The sequence below is a fragment of the Neopsephotus bourkii genome, unplaced genomic scaffold (assembly GCF_033783945.1).
Source record: "Neopsephotus bourkii isolate Nb327-2 ecotype Australia unplaced genomic scaffold, CSIRO-AGI_Nbou_v1 NB_1760, whole genome shotgun sequence".
NCBI classification, from domain to species: domain Eukaryota; kingdom Metazoa; phylum Chordata; class Aves; order Psittaciformes; family Psittacidae; genus Neopsephotus; species Neopsephotus bourkii.
In genome coordinates, this window is record NW_026902234.1 from 492,827 (window position 1) to 519,815 (window position 26,989).

The 26,989-nt window shown below is 40.3% G+C and overlaps 1 protein-coding gene across 10 annotated transcripts in view; it reads right to left on the reverse strand.

Moving 5' to 3' along the window:
- Positions 1-26,989, reverse strand: part of JADE3 (jade family PHD finger 3) — a 67,964-nt gene that overhangs the window by 5,141 nt on the left and 35,834 nt on the right. For all 10 annotated transcript variants that reach the window (XM_061377814.1, XM_061377813.1, XM_061377822.1 and 7 more), the window contains 8 exons: positions 26,552-26,634; positions 16,293-16,450; positions 14,231-14,421; positions 11,908-12,119; positions 9,250-9,417; positions 3,469-3,585; positions 2,530-3,003; positions 122-239 (listed from right to left, as the gene is read on the reverse strand). In XM_061377814.1, the coding sequence (XP_061233798.1) occupies positions 122-239; positions 2,530-3,003; positions 3,469-3,585; positions 9,250-9,417; positions 11,908-12,119; positions 14,231-14,421; positions 16,293-16,450; positions 26,552-26,634 (1,521 nt within the window). The remainder of the gene's footprint in view (positions 1-121; positions 240-2,529; positions 3,004-3,468; positions 3,586-9,249; positions 9,418-11,907; positions 12,120-14,230; positions 14,422-16,292; positions 16,451-26,551; positions 26,635-26,989) is intronic.

Consider the following 26,989-nt stretch of genomic DNA (forward strand, 5'->3'; position numbering starts at 1 on the left):
GAACAAAGTTTTTAAAGGCAGATTTACAGTGTTAAAAACACTAAGCACAAACATAAAGAGAATACGTTTTTTAGTTTAAATAAAGACAGAATGTGTAAAAATTTTATATTTGTATGATTACCTGCAGCAATTTCCTGATTAATGAGCTGGACTTGCAAATTGAAGACCTGTTCATGTACTTTACTGTGAGACAACTTCAGTTTCTCTCTCCTGCTTACCATGTAGCAGAGATTTCTTACCTACAGAGGAATAACAGGAGACTTAATAGGCAATATAAAAATAAATCCCAACATAGTTATAGAAAGTGCATCAAAAACAGAATTTAAACAACATTATGTGTAAATCCCTTGGCAAAGTTCTTGTGATTATTACTGAGCATATGTAACTAAGAATAAAAAAAATATCCTGGATTTTTTCTTTTTCATTGCCAATTTCATGAATGCCCTGAATATATTCAGCAAGACAGAAGACGTCTTCATGTATAAAAACAGCAGGCAGAGTTCTAGCCAAAAGTAAGCAATTTCTAAGACCTGCTTGTCTGCAACCTGCTTCCACTGTGTACACTGCTGGGGATGTTACTGCTGGCAGTGCTGGATTCTCCCACAATTTCCCTGCAAAGTGTTTCATAGAATGTTTTTTAATAGCTAAACTATGGTTTTTCTCCTAAAATTAAAAGAATACTCTGGCTTCTTGTGCAATACGCACATCCTGGATGACCCATTTCGCAATTTATTTTTTTACTCCATTGCAGGCTCACGAAGTTCAACAAGGCCAAGTGCAAGGTCCTGCACCTGGGTCAGGGCAATACCCAGGATCAGTACTGGTTGGCAGATGAAGGGATTGGAGAGGCCTGGATTAGAAGGACGTGAGGATCCTGGTGGCTGAAAAACAGGACATGACCTAGCAATGTGTGCATGGAGCCCAGAAAGCCAACTGTATCCTGGGCTGCATCAAGAGAAGAGTGACCAGCAAGCTGAGGGAAGTGATTCTCCCACTCTGCTCCACTCTGGTGAGGCCCCACCTGCAGTACAGCATTCAGCTTTGGGCCCCCAGCACAAGACAGAGATGAAGACACTCATGTTGGAGTGAATCCAGGAGGGCCACGAGAAAGGTCAGTGCTGGAACTCCTCTACTCTGAAGAAAGGCTGAGAGTTTGGGTTACTAAGTCCAGAGAAGAGAAGGCCCCCTAGAGACCTTGCTGTCACCTTGGGACAATAAGGAAGCCTTTTGTTAAGTGAAAGGGAATTATAAGAAAAAGACAGACCAGGGCATGTAGTGACAGGAAAAAGGAGAATGGCTTTAGAGTGAAGGAGGGTAGGTATAGATTAGATACAAGGAAGAAATTCTCCACTATGAAGGAGGTGAGGCACTGGAACAGGTTGCCCAGAGAAGCTGTGGCTGCCCCATCCCTGGCAGTGTTCAAGGCCAGGCTGAATAGGGCTTTGAGCAACCTGGTCTAGTGGAAGGTGTCCCTGCTGTGGCCAGGTTGTCAGACTAGATGATCTTTAAACGTTACTTCCAGTCCAAACCATTGTGTGATTCTGTTCCACATAATTCTGCTTTCACTATTTGTTTGAGTTAATAGCAGCATTTCCACCTAATGTAATGAGAACAGGAAGAGACACTGAAAGTTCTTGATACACAATTAAAAAAGCTTTCAGAACACAGAAACAGTTTAAGGGCTGGTTGAAAGATGTTTGCCAAGCGTATTTCCCCCAGCACTCAACTTCATCTGTTCAGAACTGAAACCTCTCTCCCCAGAAAGGAAATTCCAAGATTCCCAAATTCATATTCATCCCACAATGTAACAGAGTACAGTCTTGTGGCATAAGAAGCTCAGAAACTGAGACAGATGCTTCCAACTATGAATTACCTCCACTCAGAATAAGTATATCAATTTCAACAAAACCTGACACAAACAAACCACTTGCAAAAACAAGAAGAAAAAGTCTGAAATAGCCTCATGGAAGAAAAATGCCCCAAAATCCCAACTCTCCATTTGAAGCATGTTACGGGGTTTTAATTAATTTTTTTTTTTAAATAAAGATCCGTAGCCAACATAGTCCTGGAAGAGGGTATCGAGATTGATTATGACTAGATTCAAGACAACAGTTACACCAAGAAGGGAAAATCTTGGCTCTCCCTATATTTTCATGTTCTTCTCTCCCAATACTGTTTTCCCTTTTCTTATAACACTATTTTCTCTCTTTTGATTTTTCTTCCCCTCTCCTCTCCAACATCTCTGAATCACAGTTATCACATATACCTTATTTGTTACCTTTTTTATATTCACTATCTGTAAGCACCTGAAAACTGCAGGTGTCACTGGACTGAGAAGGGACTGCTATTGACAGTCTCTGCAGCAGGCAGGGCAGCATACTGAAAGATGTGAGTTGAAAGCTTTATTTTCTTTATTGTAATTTTTGAAATAATCTCCCTATGCTTCCCTCCATTCCCACTTCACTTTATGAACAAAGACCTCGCTCACCTGCAAATAGGTTTTCAAAACTGTACCAGTTAATTTCTTACCCTCTCTAGGTCCTGCCTCAAATGCATGAACATCCTCATGCGAGTATGAATGCTATCTTCTTTTGGCTGCACCAAGCCATTTTCTTCATCCTCCTTGGGAGGAAACAATGGTTTGTTAAAGTTACTTTTTCGCTTTAATTTCCAGTAATTGTAGATGAAGTCTACAGCAAGTTTAGGAAGGCCCAGTTCTGCTGCAACATCCTCCACTTTAACTAATGAGTAAAACTCTTCTTCCAGCTCTCGGAGTTTTTGGGCTCGCAAACTGGTTTTCTCACTCTCTATTTGCTTCTGGTCCGACATGCTTTTAGGGTGCTCCTCAATGTCAGGTAGCGAATTCTGTTTGTTCTTGCTGTGCTTTAGACAGTACGACTTAAACTTGACCTCATCACCGTCATCCAGGATAGTTTTCATCTCTAAGCTATGCTCAAAGGCACAGGTGACATGAAAGGCAGTGATGCAGCTTTTCACGGAGCACTACAGACAAAATAAAACAAAAACCCGCAATCACTAACAGTAGCAACAAACCAGGAAAAAAGACAGAATTATCTTAACTGAAGTCCATCCCTACAAAACTTATTTCCTAAGCACTCTTAAAAATTCTCTGTCGGTCTCTTTGAAGCTGGTATCACCCAATTCAGTATTTTATTGTTTGTGAACAGTGTTCAACAGAGGAACTTTTCTATCCATCTCTGACCCACATTGTAGCAGTCCTTATACATCTCAGCCTTATTTAAAAGAAGGCAACTCAGACTCACTCCTCAATCTCTCTGCTAGTGAACTAATTCAGTAGTAAACAGCTATGAAGAAGTACGCATACTATCCACAGTCATCTGCATTATAAAGCATCTGTGAACACACAAAGAACAAAATGCAAAACCAAAACTGCCCTTCTCACATAGATGACACACCACATAGAGTCACCACAGGACAAGTACATACCTGTATGCAAGCACCAGTTTTCAGTTTGCATAAACTACATACTAAAGCCCATCGACTTGGTGGAATGTGAGACACCTTTGTGATTGGCTCCATTCTTTCTGGGCAAGCAATACTAACCTGTAAACAAACAAAAAACAACAAACAAACCAAAACAGCATAGAAAGCAGTTATCAAGGCAGTAGAAACAAGCCCTCAATTAATACCAGATGAAGAAACACGACCAAACATTTATCTCACTGCAAGATCTCTGTGCTCATACTTCTCAGCAAGGGACCGTGAAAGACCCCACATGAAAACAGTACTGTGAAATCCTACTAGTTTAACCTGGTGGCTAAAAGTTGTAGTTCTTCAAAACATCTGAGGCATCTATAGCATGCCCTGTTAAGAATCAGTTGACAGACTGCAGTAAGTGATGCTTATTTCCCCTGTGCTACTTTTACAGGTCTAACTTACAAAGTATCAAAATGCAACTTACCAGAACAAAACAGGAACACTTACTCATGCTTACCCAAAAAGTTCCTTTTTTATGATCCACAGATCTGCTACAGTAGCTACTCGTGTCAGCCCACAGTTTAGGGCAGAACCAGATCTATCAGTCAGCAGACAGGGAAGGCTTCGCTTCCCAGTTCTGTCGCTGCTCTGAGTGCTCCCAGTGCAAGAATGATTCTAATACTTTCCTCACTACAGGTTGTATCAAGTATTATTTGAGAAAGAATACAACAAACTTCTCTTAATGCAAAGCACGGTATATTCTCTTGTGCAAGTTTTCACGTACTTAGTCTAGATGATCCATTTGTCTCCGATAGACCAGATTATGGATATTAATACTAAGAGAAAAAAAAATCAGATAACTAACGTCCGTATACCCTTTGTGACAGAAATTTCTCAGTTGCTTGTTGCCCATACATAAGGACTGTCCTCCATAAAGCGGATACCAAACCAGACATAAATTAGCTGTGTGGGCATCTCTTGAGCCACTCCTGACAGAGTTTAAGAGCACAAACAAAAAGCTATCTAGCTCTGAATGACTGACATGCAGAACTGGACCAGTATGAGAATGGCACATGGCAGAAGATTTCAGTGAGGGAACTGTTCTGTCCCAAGAATTTCAGTCTCCAAAAGCTTGGATTTTGATGCTTACACTGCACTTTTTGAATATAGCAGCTGTGTGCTTTGGAGAGCTACCTGCCTGAAGCAGAAAAGAACATGCAGATTCTAGTTGGGAAGATCTCCATGGTTTTTATTAACAATTCGCCTGAATAGAGCAGACCTGTATTTCCAGTGGTGAGACAGGGGCCTATTCTCAAAGGGGTCATATCTAAGAATTCAAAGAGAGGTTCCTAGGTCATACCCCATGGCACTATGAGGCCAGTATAACACTAATTTCTTAACAGAACAGTTAAGGCTGAGATCTGAATAGCAATTTTTTTTTTTCTTCTTCTAGAACACTTGAGCATTATGCTGCAATAATTTTCATAGATTAACTCCATAATATGACTCCCCTAGGGAAATCCAGGTCATATGAATTGATTTGGCATGTGATAAGTAGTTGGCTTCACAAGAGCCAGCAGACTAAGCTGAATTTCCTAGCTCCTCTCTGGAGATACATCAGCAATCACTTGATGCACATATTAATTTTAAAACCTGCTTAATCCCTGAAAAGGGAAGGATTTGTTTCAGCAGACCTCCTTGGTGAGGCTTGAACTATCCAGATAGCAGTGCTAAGTTCATAAAGTCCGAGCGTCATAGCTGCTATGCTCAAGCTGAATAATTCCGTTACTCTCTTTGTACCACTGCATTGCTCTAAGGATCACTTAAAGCAGGTGGAAAAGACAGGTTTGCAAGAGATTACTTGGTTTATTTGAAAGTTTAAAAAGCTGATCAGCAGTTCATGAACTAATAACATATACTGACTCAAATAGGATTTCTCATTGGTTTTATTATAGTACTTTATCCTCTGATCCACCAGCTGAAGCCACATCTTCTGTAATATACCGAGGTCAACCTGCTGCATTCATTTCCAGAAGTCTTTATTAGGAAGATAGATGCTTCAGAGAGGATCCAGGTTTTATCAGATATGGAGAATAAGCAGGCCATATGTGATGCCCCCATCAGACAGAGATGACAATCTGTTGTGGCCTTCCTATAAATTGGTGGGTAAGTGACAAAGCTGTCTCTTGAATGCTTGAATGTTTCCACAGTATTATGCCTAGCACTCCCAAACATCATAAAATGCAGCTTTTTCACTTCCACAGTGAGCCTAACTTCACCAACCTAACTTGAGCTTTCTTGAACCAGAGCTGGTTCCAAGTTGCACAGGTATTTCTGAAGCGTTATGCAAAGATTGACTAGAATTCTCCTTGTGGTTACCACTACACTAGGATGCAAGACTTCGGGAATTAAAGGATTTTTATCATCTTGTCAGGTTGTCTATATTCCTTTCAAAAACAAAACAGATTCTTCAGTGATTTTTTTAATGGAGACTGAGTAATACCAACTTTCCACCATGCTTCCCAGCAGGATCTGGGAATTGACACAGACCTTCTTGCCCCTCTCTGCCCTTTTAATGCTCTCCCAGCTCCTTCCCCAGAGGGTACTCAAGGTCAGGAAACATTTATGTTGGAAAGACTGTCCATTCAGCTTGTAGTGCTGGCTGTTTATATTACCCTACTCTGTAAAAGCACAAAGAGGAGCTTACAGAGTCAGGTGTGATTTATTTATATTGGCCTCATGCTGTCTGCATGCTTCTGATGTTCCAAGAAGAGTCAAGAGAAAGTCTGTTTTAACTTCACTGCTCACAAGGGATCCAGAGACCAGAGAGGCCAACGTTTTCATTCTCCAAAACCTCCTATCCCAAGGCAGAAATGATCCATCTGCTGTAATATGTAGCTGTTTTCTGTTATTTCTGCACATTTGACTGCTGTACTCTGAAGAAGTGCTAAGAGTGGGACACAGTGAAGACAAGGGGCTGTTGAAGTCTCTTCTCTGTGACTGCTACGTATATCTGCTGCCATCTCAATTGCCACCATCCTTTCTTCTGCTCCCCTGCTAACCCGCCACCAGCAGCTGCACAAGTGCACAATGATCTGCACCAGTGGCTGGAGCGCAGCCACTCAAACAGCAGCTAAGGATAGTCAATTTGATACACATCCAGTTGTAGCAAGGAAACATAACTTTATGCTTCAGCTGACACCACACTGACTTAGGGAAGATGTAACTGTAATGGGTGGTCCCCATTACAGTTACAGAGAAGGACCCTGAATTTCAAAACACTCAGTTTTCCGATCTCAGTGTTCCCATTTTTTTAAAAAGAATGCTTTTTAAGAAAATGTCAATTAGACTACACATTTACACCAAAAGGCAGAAGAGTATCATAAAATCATAGAATGGTTTGGGCTGGACGGGATCTTAAAGACCATCTGGTTCCAACCTCCTGCCACGGGCAGGGACACCTTCCACTAGAACCAGGCTGCTCCAAGCCACGTCCAGCCTGGCCTTGAACACTTCCAGGGATGGGGCAGCCACAGCTTCTCTGGGCAACCTGTGCCAGTGTCTCACTACCCTCATAGTGTAGAACTTCTTAATATCTAATCTAAGTCTACCCTCTTTCAGCTTGAAGCCATTCCCCCTTGTCCCGTCACTACATGCTCTTGTAAAGTATCTCTCAAGATTTCTTGTAGGCCCCTTTAAACCAGCAATCAGTACACTTTGGGAAGTAAAAACCTTCCAACTTCCCCATCAGTCAAGTGAGGGTCAAGAAAGTCTTTCAACAGCATTAGCTCACCAGGAAGGGAGGAAAAAACATTTTAATACAGTGCTAAATGAGCTAATGAAGGAAAATACCTGGTGCAATTGCCTGCAACAATGCTAGCCTGTAGGTGGTGACTCAGGAAGTCCCTCTTTGAAACTTTTACCAGAAGGCACAGACATGTTTATGACTTATTCCTCTCTGCATTCTGCCTTACTCTGTTTTGTTAGGGCCACAGGAGAAAATGGCAGTGATTTTAGAATTTATCTGTTTCTTTTGGGGGAGTTTCAGTGTGCTACTGTCTTTGGCAGAAGAAAAACAGGCATATGAGAATACACATTCTTTCCTAAAGCATCTATCCCCAGGTCTTCAAACTCTGGATTTTCTTGTCCCCTGTAGCATGTGAGGCCACAATTCTGCAGAAGGAACTGATCTACCATTTTAGCAGATTCCCAAAGGTTCTTCTGGCTTCTCCTATGACTGAATTGTTTTACAAGTGGCAACACAGAACACCAAGAGAGAGAATGGATCCAAGAGGAATTTCCCACCCCTACTGCCAGGTGTCACTTCCTTGCTATGCCTGAAACACTAGGCACTGGTGTGGAGGGGAGGAGGTAGCCGAGGCCTAGAGCCAGTGAAAAGGCTGTGGGAGCAGCTGTATTCGAGGTCTCCCCCAGCAGCTTCTCTCACTCCTGTCCTGCCATCACCTGCTTCCTAAACCTGCCGGCTATACATCTGCTAGTATGAGCATCAAGGCAATCACTTCCAGAAAGGACCTCCTGGGAAAAACAGCCTGCTCAAAACCAACAGAGCCTCCAGCCAAGACACTTGAGTACAGGAGGAGAAGTCAGAAGGTTGCTTATACATACTTATGTATTTTATTAACTTAGAAATAAACCATTTGGTTTTGTTTTTTTTCTTCAACTCCACTTTTCTTAGAGGTTGAAGAGGTGCCAAAAACTGAAGCAGGCCTGAAAGGAAAAGTGCAACTGTGAAGATAACCTCCTTGAAAAGCAGGTATGTGCCTGAGAAAGAGCTAGGAACAACTACACACTGCATCTGGTTGCTATCCTAGAAAAAATAAAATAAAAAATTAAAATAAAAAAAAAAAACAACCAAAAACAAAAAAACAAAACGCCCTAGAATCTTAACATCTCCCTCAAAGTTTTGCAAACAAGAGGCCTCGCTGCTCTTGGAAGCAGAAGGTTCAGAAAAGAAGGCATCCATCCCGCTGATGTCATGATGCCAAAAGACTTGGCTAATGCCTCATATTAAACCACCCCTTAATGGATTTGTGGATCTTACCAGAGAGAAAACAGAAATATTCCAAGTACAAAATTAAACAAACCCCAACTACACAGGAATGAACATTCGATTTACAGAGCAATACTGTTATGCTAAACTTGATTCAAAATGGAGGAAGAAGTTTAAAGTTTCATTATGAAACTAACACATATTTACAGATGGATATATTTAAAAAGCCTTTTCTTATAAAATATGACATAGAAGATACTTATCTCCCCACCAAAAATAGTAAAAAAAACCAAAAAACAACACCCCCCCAAAAAAACCACCAAAACACCTAACTATAAAATGTTTGAATATATCCTACACAGATAATGCAATGAGGTGTTTCTTTAAACAAAACCAAACCAAAAGGATGTATATATGCAAACCATACACCTAACTGAATACACAAATTCAGAAGAGATAAAACAACAAAGCTGCATTTGTGTGGTTAACACTAGCTTACATCAATAACTCTTTCTAGCAGGTTGATCCGATACCATGACGACACCAAAAAGTGACTGCTGAGTAAATGGAGGGGACAAAGTGATTAATTAATGGGAACATAAGCTGGACTCTCTCCCAGTCTTCACAGACTGTGCAGGCTCATCAGAATAAAGCCCAGTATTAAGCCAGACAGATACCTTAAATCATGACAACATAAAAGGGCAGAGGAAGGAACAAGAACGAGGAGGACAGAGAGGAGTCTACAACACAAAAGGAGGAGGCAGAAATTAAATGTTTACCTCTGGAATCCAGAGAGCACAGCTCACATGTGCCCACTTGGTCCCTGTCCTGGTAGCTTTCATGGCACCTCCTCTTTTGGGACACAGGAGGCACTGAGGATGTATTCCCAGGACACAGGTGCGGCACAGCCAACTCCCTTCAGGTACTTTTAAAATTCCATAGCATGCCTTGGAGGAAAACACAAATATTGAGATAATATGAATACTGAAAACAAAATACTGAGATCATTGTGCTGAAATGACTTCACACTGAGCATTAATATTCACACAGAAAGAAGATTTCAAATAGTAAAGGCACTGTTTGGCCTTTACTTAATCCTTCTCTAGCTTCTTTACCTTAAAATGAGTCAAGTGATCAAAGAGATAAGCAAGCAGACTACAAGGCAAAGACTTTTTATGCTGGTTTCTTTTTAAGTGTGCTTGCAATATTTGTTTACGGTGTAAAATATACCCACTGTGACTGCACAACACCACTGGCTTTAAGAACCTTCATCTTTCCTTTTAGAGATTTACATTTCCGAAACAAAAACTGTAGCCATCTCTTCAAATTAGCTTCTGCATCAACTACTTCTTTAAAAATCACAATTTCCTAGTGCTATTAACTTTACCCTGTAACATAAAATTCTATTTAGATGTGATGGGATATGAGTGGCTTGACTGAAGACCATTTCCTGCAACCTTAAACTACCTTTGTAGTTACAGTTCTGTGAATTGTTTGTTACTTTAAATATTTATATAGTATCACAACAAAAAAATAAAGCATATACTGAAATTATGAGGTGCTGGGTTTTATGACTATTTCCTGAGTACTGCACTTAGGACATTTTTCATTTTCCAAGGGGTTATGTTTTCCTAGAATTGAGAATTAAAACCAAAAAGGAAAAAAACAGAATAAACAAACTTGCTTTCTGATTCAAATTCCTAGCGGTTCTTGATGGCTAACTACACGTGTACCTAGACATATCTTGCTGTTCATATATATACACGCATATCAAGCTGAGTGGATCTAAAACCATGGGTGCCACTAAGGCCTAACTCCACACAACTGCTCCAAATGTAAGCTCTGTCAAAAGGGTGGTTTTCAGAAGAAATCCCACCATTCCTAACACTGTTTCTGAGAGAAGTAACATTGAAACGCTCTGTAGAACAGGATTAACTGCAACTAGTCTTTCAGATTCAAATCTAGTATAAAATTCCCACACTTGACTTCCCAGCCTTCTAAGAGCTAAGTATTTAATGAGGAGATACCATAAAACACTGCACATTATGTCAGGCTCACAGAGAGGGGCCTTTCCTGAATTAAATTCTGCAAGACTCACTAGTCTGAAAGCTATTTTGATGTGGCGACTGCTGTAAAACCCAGCAGGGGGAGCTGTAATCTAAATGTTACAAATAACTTTTTTTCTCCCTTATGCAGCACATTCCTACCAGCATCCTTTCTGTTACTAAAGCAGAAGTGACATTACACCTAAGATCACATTTAGGGGGTGGGAAATGAACTGGAACTATTTCTGATTTAATCCAACTAATAAGCAGAGGAGGCCTAGACTACTAAACCAGTAATTTCACAATGTGTTTGAGCCAGCACAAGAGGGTATCACAAAGGAGGAAATTTCTCACACTCCCCCCTCCCTCCTAACTGTGTGATGACAAACAGACCTGAGGCTATTTGGTGAACAAGAGCCAATCCAGATTAAAAATCAAATGATTTTGTTGTTGTGGGTGGGATTAGCCTTAGCCCAGACATGCTCCCCAGTTAGTTTCAGTCAGATCCAGCACAGGTCAGGAGCTTGGAGGCAGCAGGCCATCAGATCAAGCTCAGCTGCCAGCAGGCAACCACAAGCCTCCTACTGCAAATTCATCACTACTTTTGAACAGACACCAGCAGAGGCTGAAGCAGGCAGCCCAGCTGCCAGCCCTATTCCTGTCACTGGCCACATTACTGGCACTCTGTCTCATACGGCAGCTACACACAGTGAATCAGATCAGGAAAGCAGCTGGGCTGGAAGCCAGCCCACTGCAAGCAGGAAGATGACAGCTCCTTTTTCAGCCAGGTATGTTTTCTGGGTATTACTTGCAGTTGGTACAAAAACACATTAAAAAACCTTCTCAGTCCCTTCTCAATTTATGGTAAAAGCCCATTCCAGAACAGGATGAACAGAAACTACGGGATTCATATTCCTTTTCTGATTACAAGGATGCCTCCTGCCTCACTATACTGAGCCCAGTCAGTGTAAAGTCTTGGCTATGTATGAAACGTTACAAAACATGAGCAACATTCAGACTGAGAGCACAGTTATTGCAGGTGCTTATGCCTTCTAAAAAAGATCAGTCTGTCAAAGTGCCTACACATACATGTGGCTTCAGATGGCTAGATTTGGATACCCCCCATCTGACCAATTAACTAGTCAGTCAAGGAGGAAAAACTCCAGCTGTGAAACAATGATCTTTAGATTCTTCACAAATAGGCAAGCTAGAATTTCCTGCCATGTTTATCTTCAAAAGTAGGTTTAATTATAGGGAGAAAGTTGTTTATGGTCACAGAATACTTGTAAGTCCCCAAAACATCTAATACCAGTTCAAATTCCACATTTGCCAACATCAACTAAGATCCCAGGACCCTAGGACACCATCAACATTTCTGCAGGCACTACTAACCTGATGGACACAGATATTACACTTGTCACAAAACACCATGTCATTCCCATCTTCACTGTCAGGGGACCGGCACACATCACAGATGACATCTTCATCATATTCAATACCTAATCCTTCTTCAGTCTCAATAGCGTGATTCATGTTCTCATGACAATGCCGTTCCAACACTTCAATTGTCTTCTCCATTGTGTTTTCATCCAGGGGCCCGCATCCTGCAACACAGAATAGGGAAGGGGAATTAAAGGACAGTCAGGTGACTCTGACAGAGTCTGAGATGCAGGAAGAGGATAACTTCTAGCAGCTACAGCAGTAGACATGGCATCCTCTCCCATCACTCTTACCAAAACGAAAAAATAAATAAAAATAGAAAACCTTTTCCACTTACTGGCTAATTGCAGATTTATTTTATAAATAAGCTAAGAACTACTACCTGAGTAAAAGTTTAAGTTGTATATACAACACTAGACTGCGACCTTGAAGAAAACACAACAGCACAAGAGACAGACAGTAGTTGCTGTAACTGCTAACTGCTCCCATACAACCCTTCCTTCATCTCCATCACTAAGAAACACTAGTATATTTTTGTTTTGTGGGTTTTGTTGTTGTTTCTTGGTGGGTTTTTTTTATTTTAAAATAAAATAGCAGATAAATATACTATTTGCAATCCATACTACCTCTGTTCACTTGAACACTACACATACTCTATACTCTTACCACTAATTAACATAGTGTAAGCAGAACCACATAGAAAGGATTTGCTATGAGACTGGCCCTCAGCTTGCAGCTTCAGGACATACGCTTAATACAAAACTCTACAATGTTCACAGCTACAAGAAAACTCCAAACTGCATCCTCTCAAAATGCCAAAATCCTCACCCCAAAATGATGCTGCTGCCCATAGTTCACTATTTACTCAGACTTTCAAAGACTGGGATATTCACATGACATTGCTGTCTGAGGCTAACATTTTAACTGCTGGACTACGCACAAGAATAGGGCTACTAATTTTAACTCCTTGTCACAAACAAACAGAGAGATGGAAAAGATAAATGACTGCTGATAAAAAGTATCTTCTGCTATTAAACTGTTCTCTCCAATGCCTAGATATTTTTTTAATCCCTGAAAAAAAGAACTGCAGAACTGTTCAGATGGAAGTGACCCTCAGAGGGCTCCAGCCTAGTCCCTGGCTCCAAGCAGTCAATGGTGAATCTAGACAAGGATGTTGCTCAAGAGGTGTATCAGCCAGATCTTGAAAAATCTCCACGGATGGAGATCTGGCCCCCAGAAAAGCTTTTGCTAACAGCATTCCTGTATGCCTGGGAAGCTTGTTCTTGCTTCTGCCTCTTACATGCATCCTTTGGCACTGGAGCTCAGTCATGAGTTCGCTTTTTCAACAAGCTGGTCTCCTGACGTATCTACTTTTTCTCCTCAATGTGGATTGATCTCTCCCCTGCTTGGAGGAGACTGTCCTTGAAGTCCTGCTAGCTCTCTTCAACAGTTTCAACTTCAGAGCTGCCTCCTAGATCCCACCTACAAGTTAACCAAATAAGGAGAAGATCCAGGACCACAAGGCTACTTCCTCTCTTCACTTCCCTTGGGATCTCAGTCACCACAATTTCATAGCCACTACAGCCAACACTGCCATTGATTAGCACATCCCTACAGGTTCTTCCTTGTTTGTGAACAGCATGTCCATGACATGCCAAATACCTCTCTCTTTCGCCCACCTGTCCTTCCTAAAGGACCTGTAAAAGCCACACATGCTATTCCAACACAAGTCAGTTATTCCAGAAATAATTCCAAGATTATTTTCCACAGCTCACTCGCCCTCATAGCCTTCTATACCCACCACTTGCATGGAAAAAAGAAAAGTTTACTTAGCTGATTTTAAATGAGCTAACATGTGTGAAACGTAATTACTCTGTTAAGAACCCAGCATGCAAGCTCCTCAGAACTCTGAATTTGTAGCAGTAATATGTTAAAGTTTAAGAAATGGAAACATCTGCTTTTACTACATTACATTTTTTAACTTTTGAAGTCCTAAAATCAACTCCATCTGGTGTGGGATAATCCCCTCCTGCCTCAGCCTGCAGAAGCTGCACATGATTTTGGATGCGATGAAGTTTTTCGGCATAACAGGTAAAATATAAAGCATTAACAGATGAAGCAAGTAATTACTTTAAGCATTTCTTCCTCCTGTTTTTCTTAGCCTTTCCATTCAACTCTTATTCAGCAGTCTTTAAGAGATCTCACACATCCAATTACAACTCAAACACCAGAAATTAACCACTGCTTTTAAAATTAGAACATGTTGCAAAATTACCCATTTCTGTAAGCTCTTCATTTAGCTCCTGAAGCCAAAAGATGTCCATGTCATCCAAGTCATAGCGACAGACAGATTCTGCCAGTTCCAAAATGTTGATGTAACCTGGTTCTGTGGGCTCTTGGCTGGAACAGTGGATGTATTTCCTGGGTCGTGTATACAGTACTTCTTTCACCTTTTCAGCTACAACCCTAGAATGAAAGTAAAAAAAAAAAACCAAAAAAAAAACCAAACCAAAACAAAACAAAACAGAAATAGAGGGTTATAGCTTTTTAAGACCCATCCTTGAAAGACATGAAATATTTGCTAGAAGTGCAAAGAAACCTTGTGTTTCACAGATTTTAAACTAGCCAGTAAACATAGACAGGCTACGGAGATGAGAGTCTGTAAATGTCGTTTCTTCACACAAAATGTGTCAACGTTTGCTACGTACACAGAATCCTTCTTAAAATGTAAGCCTGTGCATATGATTTTGAATTTAACAAATGCTACTATGGTGATGATGCAAGTCTTTTTGAAACCCACTGAAAGTATAATGCATAAAATCCTGCTACAATCTTTTTTCTATATTCTTCTTACACGATAGAATGAAGTCTTGCCAACTGATTTCTTGAAAATAACAGCTTTTTCATGAAAGCTTAATTTATTCTACTGCAGTGTGTGTCTAGAAATGCTTGCTCTTCGTTTGGGATAAACAGTCTATCCTTATTTTGTAAATTACTTTATCCACATTACAAATGCATTATTTTCGTTATGTAAGAACCATCCTGATGCCAAGCAAAAATGTAAAGGGGGAAAAACCAGCTAAAAATCATCCAGGAAGCAAGGGACAAAAATATTGCTGTTTTCAATCTTTCAATTATTTTAAGAGCTAAGACTCATCATTTGATCAGCAAACTAACCTGTGGAAACGGAAAAATTGACCTTACCTAGATAAAAGTCAATCTTTCCCTGACTTCAGTGCAAGAGGACTTGCACGTGAAAGGAAGACAGGGAGAGACACTGACTGGAACAGTGCCATGCATGAGCAACTCTTCATGATTTCTAGCACTCACCTTCCACAGGACAAGGAAAAAAGAAAAATCAGTGGAAGATAAGGCAAGTAAAGAGGGAGCAGGCAGCAGTCAAACAGTATCCTACATAGTTCTTACTGGACTATGTGAGTTGTCAATGTGAGTACAAACAGTGTTCTTCTGCCATTCTTCCTCCCCCTTCACCTTGCTCATTTTTTCATCTCATTCCCTTGTGAGCTTTTCTTTTCTCTGGTCCAGCCAAATCTATAGCATTTTTTTTCTTCTAATGTAATACTACTGGTATGAGATACAATGTGTTTCTTTTTAATAACTTGGTACTGACAATAGCCCCAGTAGAAATTAAATTATGCTGGCATCAGCGCTTTCACTGGACAATTCACTTGTCTCAAAGACCATGCTGGCAACAACATTTCTGTGTTGAAACACACTCTCTTTCCACCAGGAAGACTTGCAAGACTAGTGTTATGTTTTCCTAGTCTAAGGTTATTTATCTACCAAGATCACTGATTTTCTATAATGTTAAGCAGCAATTTTTGGCAAGAGATGGCAGAAGGATTAAGGCTTTGCCAATAATAACTAAAATCATATGAACGAGTAACTTTACAGGGTATCAGTAACTACTGCATGCCTCCTGCTCTGTTATCATCATGCTTTATATGGAAGCCTTTCAAATAACTTGTGTTAAGATTTGGGTTTATTTTTAATTTATTAAACTTGCCATACTCAAATGAGAAACTTTTTAATCCATAACACTGTGTGACTCAGGGGAGAAAAAAATCCCCTTTTTAAATTCACAATGTAGACGCTGTAACAGTGTACAGACAGAACCAGATCTGAAGTGCCACAGAAATGTTTTCCAAATGTACTTGCTTGGTTTAAGAACATGCCTGAAGGCTGCTGCACTGGAGGTTTAAATATAAGAACACAGAAAAGCTGACTGCATTTAGACAACCTATTTTTGAGAGAGCATCTTCTCTAAGTTGCTGTTTTGTGTTTTGTGTACATGATCTGCATCTGATTGTCATTACCTGAGAGAAGGCTGTGGAATAGTTTCTGGACTGGCTGGAACTTGAACCCCTTTCTCCCATTCTTGTTTCCACGTGTCCGCAAAGATATAATATTCATCAGGGTTAACATGGTGAGAATCTGGTAGTTTCATGGCACTAATGAGATCCTTGCGGAACACCTGCAAGAAACACCAGGGAAAAGAGAGGCTTGAGAAAGAGCACTGCACTAAAGGAAGCAGTAGGTATTTTTCTTAATCTACACTGAAATGATGCATATACCTTGATAATTTTTTTAAAGAGTACCAAGTCACAAACAAGCTTGAAATTACCCAGATTAACAGTATGGCAAGAACTTTATGCTAGCTCAAAACCACGCTGCTGCCTAAAGGCTAATCAGATGGAAGAAGGCTGCTAGAGGTGACCAGGGAGAGGGGACAGGAAGCCTGCTTCTGATTTAATATTCCTCACCATATCACTTTCAAACAGCTTATTTTACTTGCCAGTCTGTAGGCTTTACCCCAACTTAGATGCAAGGTAGCATATCCTTCTCTTTCACCCAGTTTAGCTACTTTAAACTGTCATATTCATCATGGGATATGAACGGTTGCCATGGCAAAATTGATGCATAGGCACTTGTTCATTTCTTAAAACCACTTGAAGATTTACTGGTCAGGAATTCTGACAGCTGCCTTTGCTAAAACACAAGACCTTTGCTTCTCTGTGTCTGCACCACAGCAGTGCAGGCACAGCAACACAACCTCAGCATCCTTTGCAAACCTAGATGATGAAACACTACTGTGAAACAAAGCAAACCTATCAGAGGCAAACCTCAGCCATAACATTCAACTCTTGGCTCAAGAGGATTAAGCTTTTACAAGCATACAAACGCTATTATCAGTCATCTCAAAGCTTACTTAATGGCAGTGTCTGTCAAATACAGGTGCATACAATTCAAATAAAGGGCATATGCATGCTTTGTGGGGGTTTTTTTCTTTTTTTCCTCTACTGCTACACTGCACCAGCAAAACAGTGACTATGGCTTAGTGTTAGGGAGACATCATGACTAATTAGCAGTATTATCATAACGAGAAATCAAATCCTCCGAGGGCAATAAAACAAGAAGGAAAATATCCCTGCAATAAGCTGTGGCAGGTTGAACTCTCTTCTTACTAATTCAGTTTTATAGTTAGAAGAGTAGTAAAATATCTGAAAGCCAAGTATCTTTGTGTACCCTTTTCAATTTGACAGCACCAGACCGGTTATGCATACTGCAAAAATTCTCAGCTGTTCTTATAAATCATCAAGAAAACATTATTTAAAAAGGCTCTATGCTAAAAACAGGTATTGAAATAGGCTGCCAATGACTTGGAACATCGGTGTTACTTCATTATGTCCTACAAGCACATCTCACATGGACTGCTCAGAGAGCAAACTGACCAAGGGAATTCAAAACCACAGACTCAAGGCTCTCTTATTTGCTCCTGATGTGCAGTCTGCTTTGGTTCAGTCCAGATTATTAACTGTTGTCTTCTGTGTAAAACCCCAGATTCTCAGGTACCTAACAGGGCTGTATTAAAATCTGAATGACAGAAGTGAAAGCACTGAGGCTGCAAGCATCCATTTGTTCCAAGCAGTAGGTGCACACACCAAAAACAAAATATAAAATTATTTATGCCTTTTAAAAGGCATTGTCATTTTCTGTGTTACAGGTACAGAGAGAGGATTATGAGAAACACTAACATGGCACAATTCCAGAAGAACTCCAGATGGAAAAAATAATCCAATAAATGAGAAGGGCAATGACTAGTTTAATTATCAGAAAAGATATTTCTCAAACCTCATCTGAGGTAAGTGCTTTATAAGCTACCTTTTAAGCTACTAACAGAATACAGAAGTAGACTGCTTCATATCAAGCCCACTTTTTTAAATACTAGATGAAAAATGCTATTAAGGGCATCGGTATTCTAACTACACTGCTTAGCAGCAAATTCATCTTCTGATCATCCATTATGTATGTGAACTGTATCACCTCTATTTTTAGAGTACAAACCTGCTGGAACATGGACTTTTTTGTTGCTTTTTTGACTCCTGTACAGTGCTGACCACACCATCACCACACCACAATATTAGGTTCTCTGCTTCAAATTTCTAAAATTTTGACCACTGAAGGCTGAAGATTAAACACAACTGACGAAACCTTAAGGGACGCCAAAACTTGACCAAGACTTCCTAAGGAGTAGGAAGTATTTCCTGCAAAGGCTTGGAATCATTATAACATCTAGCTCTCATCATTGTTCATTGTTTCATGTGTGGCCAAGCTGGGTCTTCCAACAGTAAAATACTCTCAGAGGGCAACGTATGAGAACACTCACTCTGTATTTCCTTTCTTGTGGAAGTAAACCAAAACACCCAGGAGACTCAAAGAGAGTTTTCTAACAAACTAAGTATATTTTATTTCAGCAGTCAGCCTCAAAGCTATGAACTAAGCCAACTCAATGAAGAGCTGACACACACCTTCAGGATTTAGACAGCCAGCTTTTCCTTGTGGCTGTTCCTTTTTGGACACTTATTTGGAAAACACTCCAGTTCCTTTACTAACTGTACGCATTAAGCAACAGCTAGTCCAACTCCACAGCACATGGTCTTCTCTTGGCAAGGACCACCTTCACTTCCACAGTTAGCCTATGAAGCGTGGCTGTCATCTTTCAGTCACCCAACAGCAGCTCTATTTCTTACCACACATAAAACACAACCCTTCAACTTTATTTCAATATAATCCATATTGAGAAAACTTGAAAAATGAGTATGCCAGGTCTAGGCTAGTAAAGTACTCCCATACAGACATACATATCACTCCTCAAGAGTAGGCTCAACTAGTGCTGCACATCTTTACCACAACAGAGAAGCATTTTGCAGAGGTGGGCAACAACAACCTGGAGCCAGCAGAGCCAGGTCTGTATGTACACACAGAGATGGGGTACTCCCCACCACTGCCAAGTGCTCACAGAGATTATGGTCTGACTGGGGGGTTTTAAGAAGTACTTTTAGCAATTTAAAGCATGAAAGAAGAAGTGAGGTTTAGCCCTGCTTACCATGCAAGGCTGTTCAGCCTGACCTTGCAATTTCATTTTGCTGCCAGGAATTTTAAGTTTCAGCTGAAAATGGTGCAGTGCTTTGACTGAATGACGTTAGTGAAAAAAGTGTTTGCTTACATCATCATCATCACCACCATTTTATGGAGAAAATCCCAACAATTATTTAATGCATTAGAGCTGAGGCTTAAATCTAGAAGAGGAAATCTTGTTCTTTGGTGAAGATCAGCTTTTTGCTCTGCAGTAGAAGTCTGCCTGGATTTGCTGAGGCAATGAGAACGTCTTAGTCACTTCTGCAGAGATGTACTGCTGTCTCTAAAGCCTTTAAAACCTAAATTCTACAAAAATTCTCAAGAAATAAGGATGCTCTGCTCCCCCATGGCAGTAACACACCAAGCAACAGAGATATCATGGAGCTCTGGAAGGGAAGATATGGTTCATATGTTTTATTTGTTTTTCAGACTTCTGAGTCCTATTTAGAAATTATGTTAGAAGATTATGTCCAAGGAAAATTAACTTCTTGGAATCCATTTATAAATGCTTCACCAAAATCTGCCTATAACTTTAATCCAAACTCCTCCTGGAAGCACTCTATGACAATTCAGTATGTAATCTTCCTCACAGGACCTTCCTGTGCTCACTCTGTGAATAAATGAAACCTGTGAAACAAAGAATACTATTCTGTGTGAAGTATCCTTATCCACTAAAGACATCAAGGAGGATACAAGTAATGCTATAGAGGATTACAGGAAAATATTAGCAACACAGACAGTGTGAGTCTTGACACTTCAGTAGCCTACTACAAGCCCCATCTTTGCTGAACAATTCAAACATCAGATCTGCAGACTGCCAGGCACCATTTGTTAAGGACCATTGCAAACCTAAAACCAGTGAAAAACAAAGAAGAAAACAAACAAACAAGTTAAATACCTTTTCCAAGACCCCTCTGCAAGCTATCACTGAAGCTGACTGATGCCATTGCTCATTCGCCTTGTCTTGACCAAATGAATGTGTAAGAAAACAAATGGAGGGGGGGGGGGAGGCGATGGGATTAAAAAAAATGAACAAAACCGGTGTTTCTTCTTTTGACAAGCTGACCTTTTGGATACTTACAAACCCCCAACGGTAAGCTGCTTGTCATAGGTCCATGGCTGGGAACCACACCTCAAAGTGTTAAGTAAATTATGGGTTAACTGCTCTGTTGCTACAATCCAAGTGGGATTTCTGCTAGACTGTATTTAATTTCCTCAGCCCTAAGGCTTCCCTTGTGCCCAGCAAAGCCCCAAGCATGACAGCGGCACCTAGCTTCTCTTCCTTGTACCCACTGCTTAGGTAGTCAGAAGACTCACTGCTCCAGAGACAGAACCATGATTTTTAAAAGGCAAAAGAGAACTACTATGTCTTATCCTGTCCCCCAACAAGAGCATACCCTCAGGAATCTTTTATGGAAAACCACGTGGAACATCCTCCCTAACCAGAGATAGCTGAAAGACCCAGTTACTTCCTTGGATTTCTGGTTTCCTTTACAACCTATTGCAAAGGCCAACTTGGAAATGCCAGGTGCCAAACAATGGTAAATTACACAAGAATTTTTCATCATCTTTGGGGTCAAATAAGCTTTTTTATTCCACTTTGAAAGGATACAGTAACTTTTTTATTCCCGTAAGCATTACAGCTTCCTTTGCTATTGTAGCCCTCAAGTACAATACCCTCAACAAAATTTATTATACTTATAAAACAATTTAGACCTAAAATTACCTCATAAATAACGAAACAAAAGCCGAACTGTAATATGAGCCATTACAAATGTAAACAGCCACATAATATCTGAGCATAGTTTAATCTTTGTATAGATGTTTCAGAGCATGTGCAAAAGACTGCCCATTTATAGATGATGAAGTTTTAAGGACAAAATTTGGTAGGCTCATCATGGAGAGGTACAGTTTTTCTCATTAATACACTGCAATCTGGGCATGAAGTTTCTGAATAAAGACAACTTACTGCAGAGGAGCCTGAAGACTTGAAACAAGATTTTTTTTTTTGTTTGGTTGGTAGTTTTTTGGTAGTAAAGTAGACAAAAAAGACAACATAATTTTAACATGGAAGTGAAGGTACAGTTCCAGGCACGTATACTGACTGGACTTAAAAACTCAGTGTTAAAAAAAGCTGGGACAAACAGGAGTAAGAGTACCATAAAATCTGTAGTTCTCAAAACATCCACACGCTTTGGACACACACTGCAGTAAATTCTAATGTGAAACCCCTACTCCCTAAAACCATGTTTATGGATTATCCAGGACACAAACAAATGAAATGTTGTACTTGTCTGTTAAGTAGCCATGAATCTTCCTAGGCTCTTTTACAAGCATGTATAGGAAAAGCCAGGAAATTGGATACTAAATCAACCCTACCTAACGTCATGTCTCTGACAGTATCTCATGAGCCAGAAGACTGTGCAAGAACCCGTCAAGTTTCCTTCTGGTTGCTCATCAGACATAAGCTTCAGATTTTGGGATTAATCCGAATAATCGATTTGGTTTAAGTGGTATTAATTTATACAGATATTTAGAAAAATCTGTGCTCATTATCATCTGCCCCATTTCTTTTTTAATCTTGTTTAATTCTCAGTCTCAACAACTTCCTGTAGCAGATGAGCTCCACAGTCTAATTACATGATGCATGGAAAAGCATATCCTTTTAATTGCTACAGATTTCCTAACTTTTGGCCTCATTCACCACCCCCTCAACCCCTCCCAGCTTTCCTCCCCAGTTCTTCCATCACAAGGAAGCTCTAGCTCTGCTGTTTCCAGACCATTCACACTTAAGTCTCACACCTGCTCTTGCACTTCCAAAGGTAAAATAGGTCAGCCTTTTCATAAGCAAGCTCTTCCATGCACTTATGCATTCGGGTCACCTCTTGCTAAAGAGACCAAATAGCCTGAGAATATCTGAAAACATAAAAATAACCAATGAGGTTGCACCTCTGACATACACAGAAGTATTGTAAAATATATTTTTTAAAAAATCATATGCTAAGCAGGTTAAAAAGCCACTCATTGAAATGCTTAAGCCGTGTTTGCCAGGAGTCTTGAGAAGCCTGCACAGATGTCCAAGTTAATTCAGAATTTTCTGAGGTAGCATGAGCATAAAGGTAACAGCCCCCTCTTCTATTATGCATGGTACATGCAGAGCAATATAATTCAACCACATTGTCTATTCATACATAGAACAAAACCAACCACTTTCAAACTGCAAGAATCCATTTTCTGCCAAGAGTCTGGTCTTACAGGGTGCTCTTCAGGATCAAGACCTACGATTTATGTGGCAGTTAAATGCCACTAAAGAAAGTTTCACATACCCAAGTAATGAAAGCAGACCATTTACTTGTAGAAGACAAGCCATATTTCACATGATAACACAGCTGTCGCTATCAGCAATGAGGGATTAAAAACTACTATTGCTGAGAGATTCAAAAGCCTATTTGTAAAGAAAGGTAAAATACTGCCATCGTTTATGGGAAGGTTAAAAAAAAAAAGCACAATGCTAACCTAACTCCTTTACAGTTTCAAAAAAAAGAGGGGACTAAAATACATATACATATATTTTTATGCATATAGAAGTTTGAGTGTGGAGCATCATAAAGATCTCTTAGGCTCTTTTGTGACCCCAGTAGTCTAAGGGAAAATGAACGGCCACATTCATTCCGGACAGTCCAGCTAATAGGCTTTCCCTGCAAAAATGCCATCATTTTTTTCTGCAGCTTCCACAGAGACAGGAAGCTGCAAAGTACAGGGTTCATGCTGAGCCAGACACCCAAATGGCTGCTACTCTGCTACTCCCACACAGCCTACTGCTCCGGCCTGCAAGCCCCTCCTGTCTATGTTTAAATCCCTGAGGCGCAACACCACAAATGGCACGTAGCCAACATCATCATAAAGGTCTGAAAAACTGTTATAACTTACACTACTGAAGTACCTGTGGCCTTAACAGTATTTCTTCAAAGTAAATGCTAAAGCTAATCAGACAGCAGAATTTTTTAAGTTACCATTTCAGTAGTTTGTGATAGATTGTAATAATCCAGAAGGGGAGCACAGAGAAAGAGCCACAGTCCTGTTTTTGAAATCACATAGAGAAACACTGTGGTCTGAAGAAGCATCGTCACAGGCTTGCCTTGTTCTCACCTCCAATGACGAGCATGGAGTAACCGGACCCAGGTCTGACTCAGTAACATCCCTTTTGCACTGATGCAAACCCCTGGGGTAAGTCAGGCTCTGGGAATGAACTCTGACATGTGCATTCTGACACTGAGCCCTTTTGCCCTGAAGAAACAACAGACAACCTCTCCATGGCTCCACTGAGGCCATCCTGCATCCACCTCGATACTGAATCACCTGGGAGGCAGTTCAAGGCAGAGCTCTCCTCAACTGCAGCCATTCATCTTTTTTTAGAGGTGACCACAGAGGACCATGGCATGTACAGACAAGTCCTGTGAAGCAATCTACAGATAAACTAACTTGTTTGTTGGTCACAGAGCCCAAACCAAGCTTCTGTTTGGAAAGAGAACCCAGGTACTTGGGCTGGGCTGGGCTGAAGATGGTCAAATAAGTGGAAAAAAATCCTATGCATTCACATGCAATCTAATTGAGAAAGCCAGGTTTACTGGCATGAAAGAAAAATCAATGTAAGAAGACCAGGAGCAAAAATATTCCCAAACAGCTATTTATAGCTTTGACCTTCCAGATTTTCTGCATCACTAACTCAAGAAACAGCCTGCTGCCTGGCAAGCAGAGGTGAACAAAAGCAGAGGAATGCCAACTTGTTAAAGAGAGCCCTTGCTAAAGGGATCCTGTCAGCCTGAAATTTTCAATTTCTATCTGATAGTTATTAGACAACTATTGCTACAGAAAACTTGTGGGATTACAACATGATTTTTGGAAGGGTGGGTGGTGGGGTCTCTTTTCAGTCTCTGCTTTACACCCTTGTCACCACTTGGTCCATAAATAATCAATTTCAAGGCTTTGCAGACAACAGCATTTCATGTAATACACTTTCCCAGCATGTGCTTTTCAAGGATTTGCAAGAAGTACTTGCTTCCAGCAGAAGGAAGCAAAAGGAAAGGAAAACTGGAAGGACAGCCAAGAGTTTACATACAGTAGAGATTATTACTGTCACTTTCCCTTTCGTTCCCTTTTCCCAGGGGACTTGATTTCCTCCCACACACACCCCCCCCCAGAAATACAGTTTCTTTTAAATGCTATACTTGGGACATTCCTTCAGAAGATAACATATTCTAAGGGTTCAGATTTTTTTTTTTTTTCCTTCTTTTATTCCCAGGAGCAGGATCTTAAATGAAAGATGATAAAAAGATGTCAGTATTATTGGAAAGTTGATGTTACAAAATATACTTTTTAAGTCAAACTGTATATTCTAGATTTTGTTGTTCAAAGTTTCATATGTTCAAGCAGTAAAGGGTTCAAGATTCTGTGTTGAAACAGGCAGAAAGCAGCGAAGAAGATCTCAAGAGGAGGAACTGAAAATACTGCTCATTTTAATTCCTAGAAGTTACGTAAACAGAATACTTGTATGCTATACACATGGACTAAATCTTCATAATTATTTATAATGTACATACACACCATAATGACAGCATGGAACAAATGCAAAGAAAACTGTAACAAGACAATCACCAAGAAGAGACACAAAAGTAAAGCTGGATGGCTGCAAAGAAACAAGGGACTGGCAAGGGATTAGCACTGAAGTGTATCTGACACAAGAAGTCTGGCAGGGCATGTGTGTTTCAGTTCCCATTTGCCCTAGTTACTAGCTACTAGTTACTAGCTCAGCTAGTAACAAGGCAGACATCAGCAACAACTACTCAATAGCCATGAGCTGTTTTAAGATTAAAATTCTCACAGAACCATTACCCTCAGACCAACATTTTAAAGGTAAGAAGTATAGTAAACTCTTCTTGACCTTCTTGATGGCTGTAAATAAGACACTATGTAGCTAGTAATAGCCAATTTTCCTTTTATGGAAACCTTCCTAAAAGATTCTCTTCTAGAAAAGAATCTGTGAATTTTATTCAATTAACTTGTGATAAAAATTAAGCTTCTAAGGAAAGAACAGGTTGTGCAACGTTTACCTTGCACAACCAAACCAAACTCGTCTGGTCAGCAGCATTTAGAAGAGAAGCACGAAGTATGTCTGCCAAACAGCTCTGCTGTATGAGCACAATCCATTCTAATTCATGCAATCTCTCATAGTAGTATCTAAGCAGGTAAAAAGCTGCTGGTATAGTACACAAAATTACTTCTGGGAAATAAATCTCAGCTTTAAATTGCTGAGGAGCAAAGTGAGTTTGTAGTTTTTTGGTGGTTTTTTTTCAGTAACCTCAGGCATCAACAGTTCATACTAACATGTTGAAGGACTCCGTTGGAGGGAATGCAATAGCAAGTAAAGGGAAAGGAAAACACTTCTCCCATTTGCAGCAGTTATCTGACTTCATCCCTTAAGAAAGCAAGCATCAAATCTGGAGAAGGCAGCCTACAAATCCTTCCACACAAGGGCTACTGGTGAAATGGCTGACAGGCTGGATGTGAGCACTGGACTGTGCATATAGGCCAGTTTATTCAATTGGTAGATACATATCCAGTGACAATGGCAGTAGGTGTAGAGGTCCTAATGGTGGGGATAGCAGAGTGAATGAGAGAGAGAAAAAAAAAAAAAAGAAAAAAGAAAAAAGCTTTGCTGAAGGTAAAAAGCCAGTAGTGAGAAACTGACAGAAGATGAGTAAGCACTCCTCATACATACCCTGCCCACTTAAGTGGCCCACTGCTTTATCCTAAAGCAGAAAGAAAGTATTCTTCCCATACACATGAACCACTTTTCTGTAGCATGCTCAAGTCCTAAAACCATCCCGGCTTTTCCAATTTAAAAATAAGACTATATTTCAGGGGAAGAAAGAACTACATGATACTGTCTGCAAATGCCCAAAGTCATTTTGGGACATCAAACACCAGAGCTCCCATAATACTCGCACAGTGGGGAAAATAGAGTTTCATAAAGGATTTGACAGGTGAGAAAAGGACTCACTGGCACTAGTTCAAAGCTCACGATTTCAAGGCTTAGAAACATTAAAACTACATGACAAAAAATTACCAGCAACCAATCTTTAACCCTGGTTCTTACCTCAGCAGGTTTCTTTTGTTCATTTGCTGGTGTTTTTGACTTGCTCCTGTATTTAGAACAAGATGAAAAGGAAGTGGAAGGACCTGTATATAAGAAAAAAAAAATTATAGTTCATTTCAATTCATTTAGTTTTTCAGTAGGACACAAGGCGCTCCAATCTCCTGAATTATCACAAATTTTTGACAAGACGTGGGCAAAAAAACTCTTAGGCAGTCTGTAGGCTTAATTACAGCTCCTCCTGTTCCACTCCTTCTTTGTAAAGCCACAGCACAGTTTATGGGTACATTCTGATCTGCCTGATGCAAGCAGAAGTAAACAGAAACAGGCAGGCAGACCACTTTCCTTTGCTTTCTTTCTAACAAAGTGGAAGAAGGAGCAAAACTGAGAACAGAGTTTGCAAGTCCTGGAAACCAAAAAGCAGGGGGGAAGGTCGGGGTG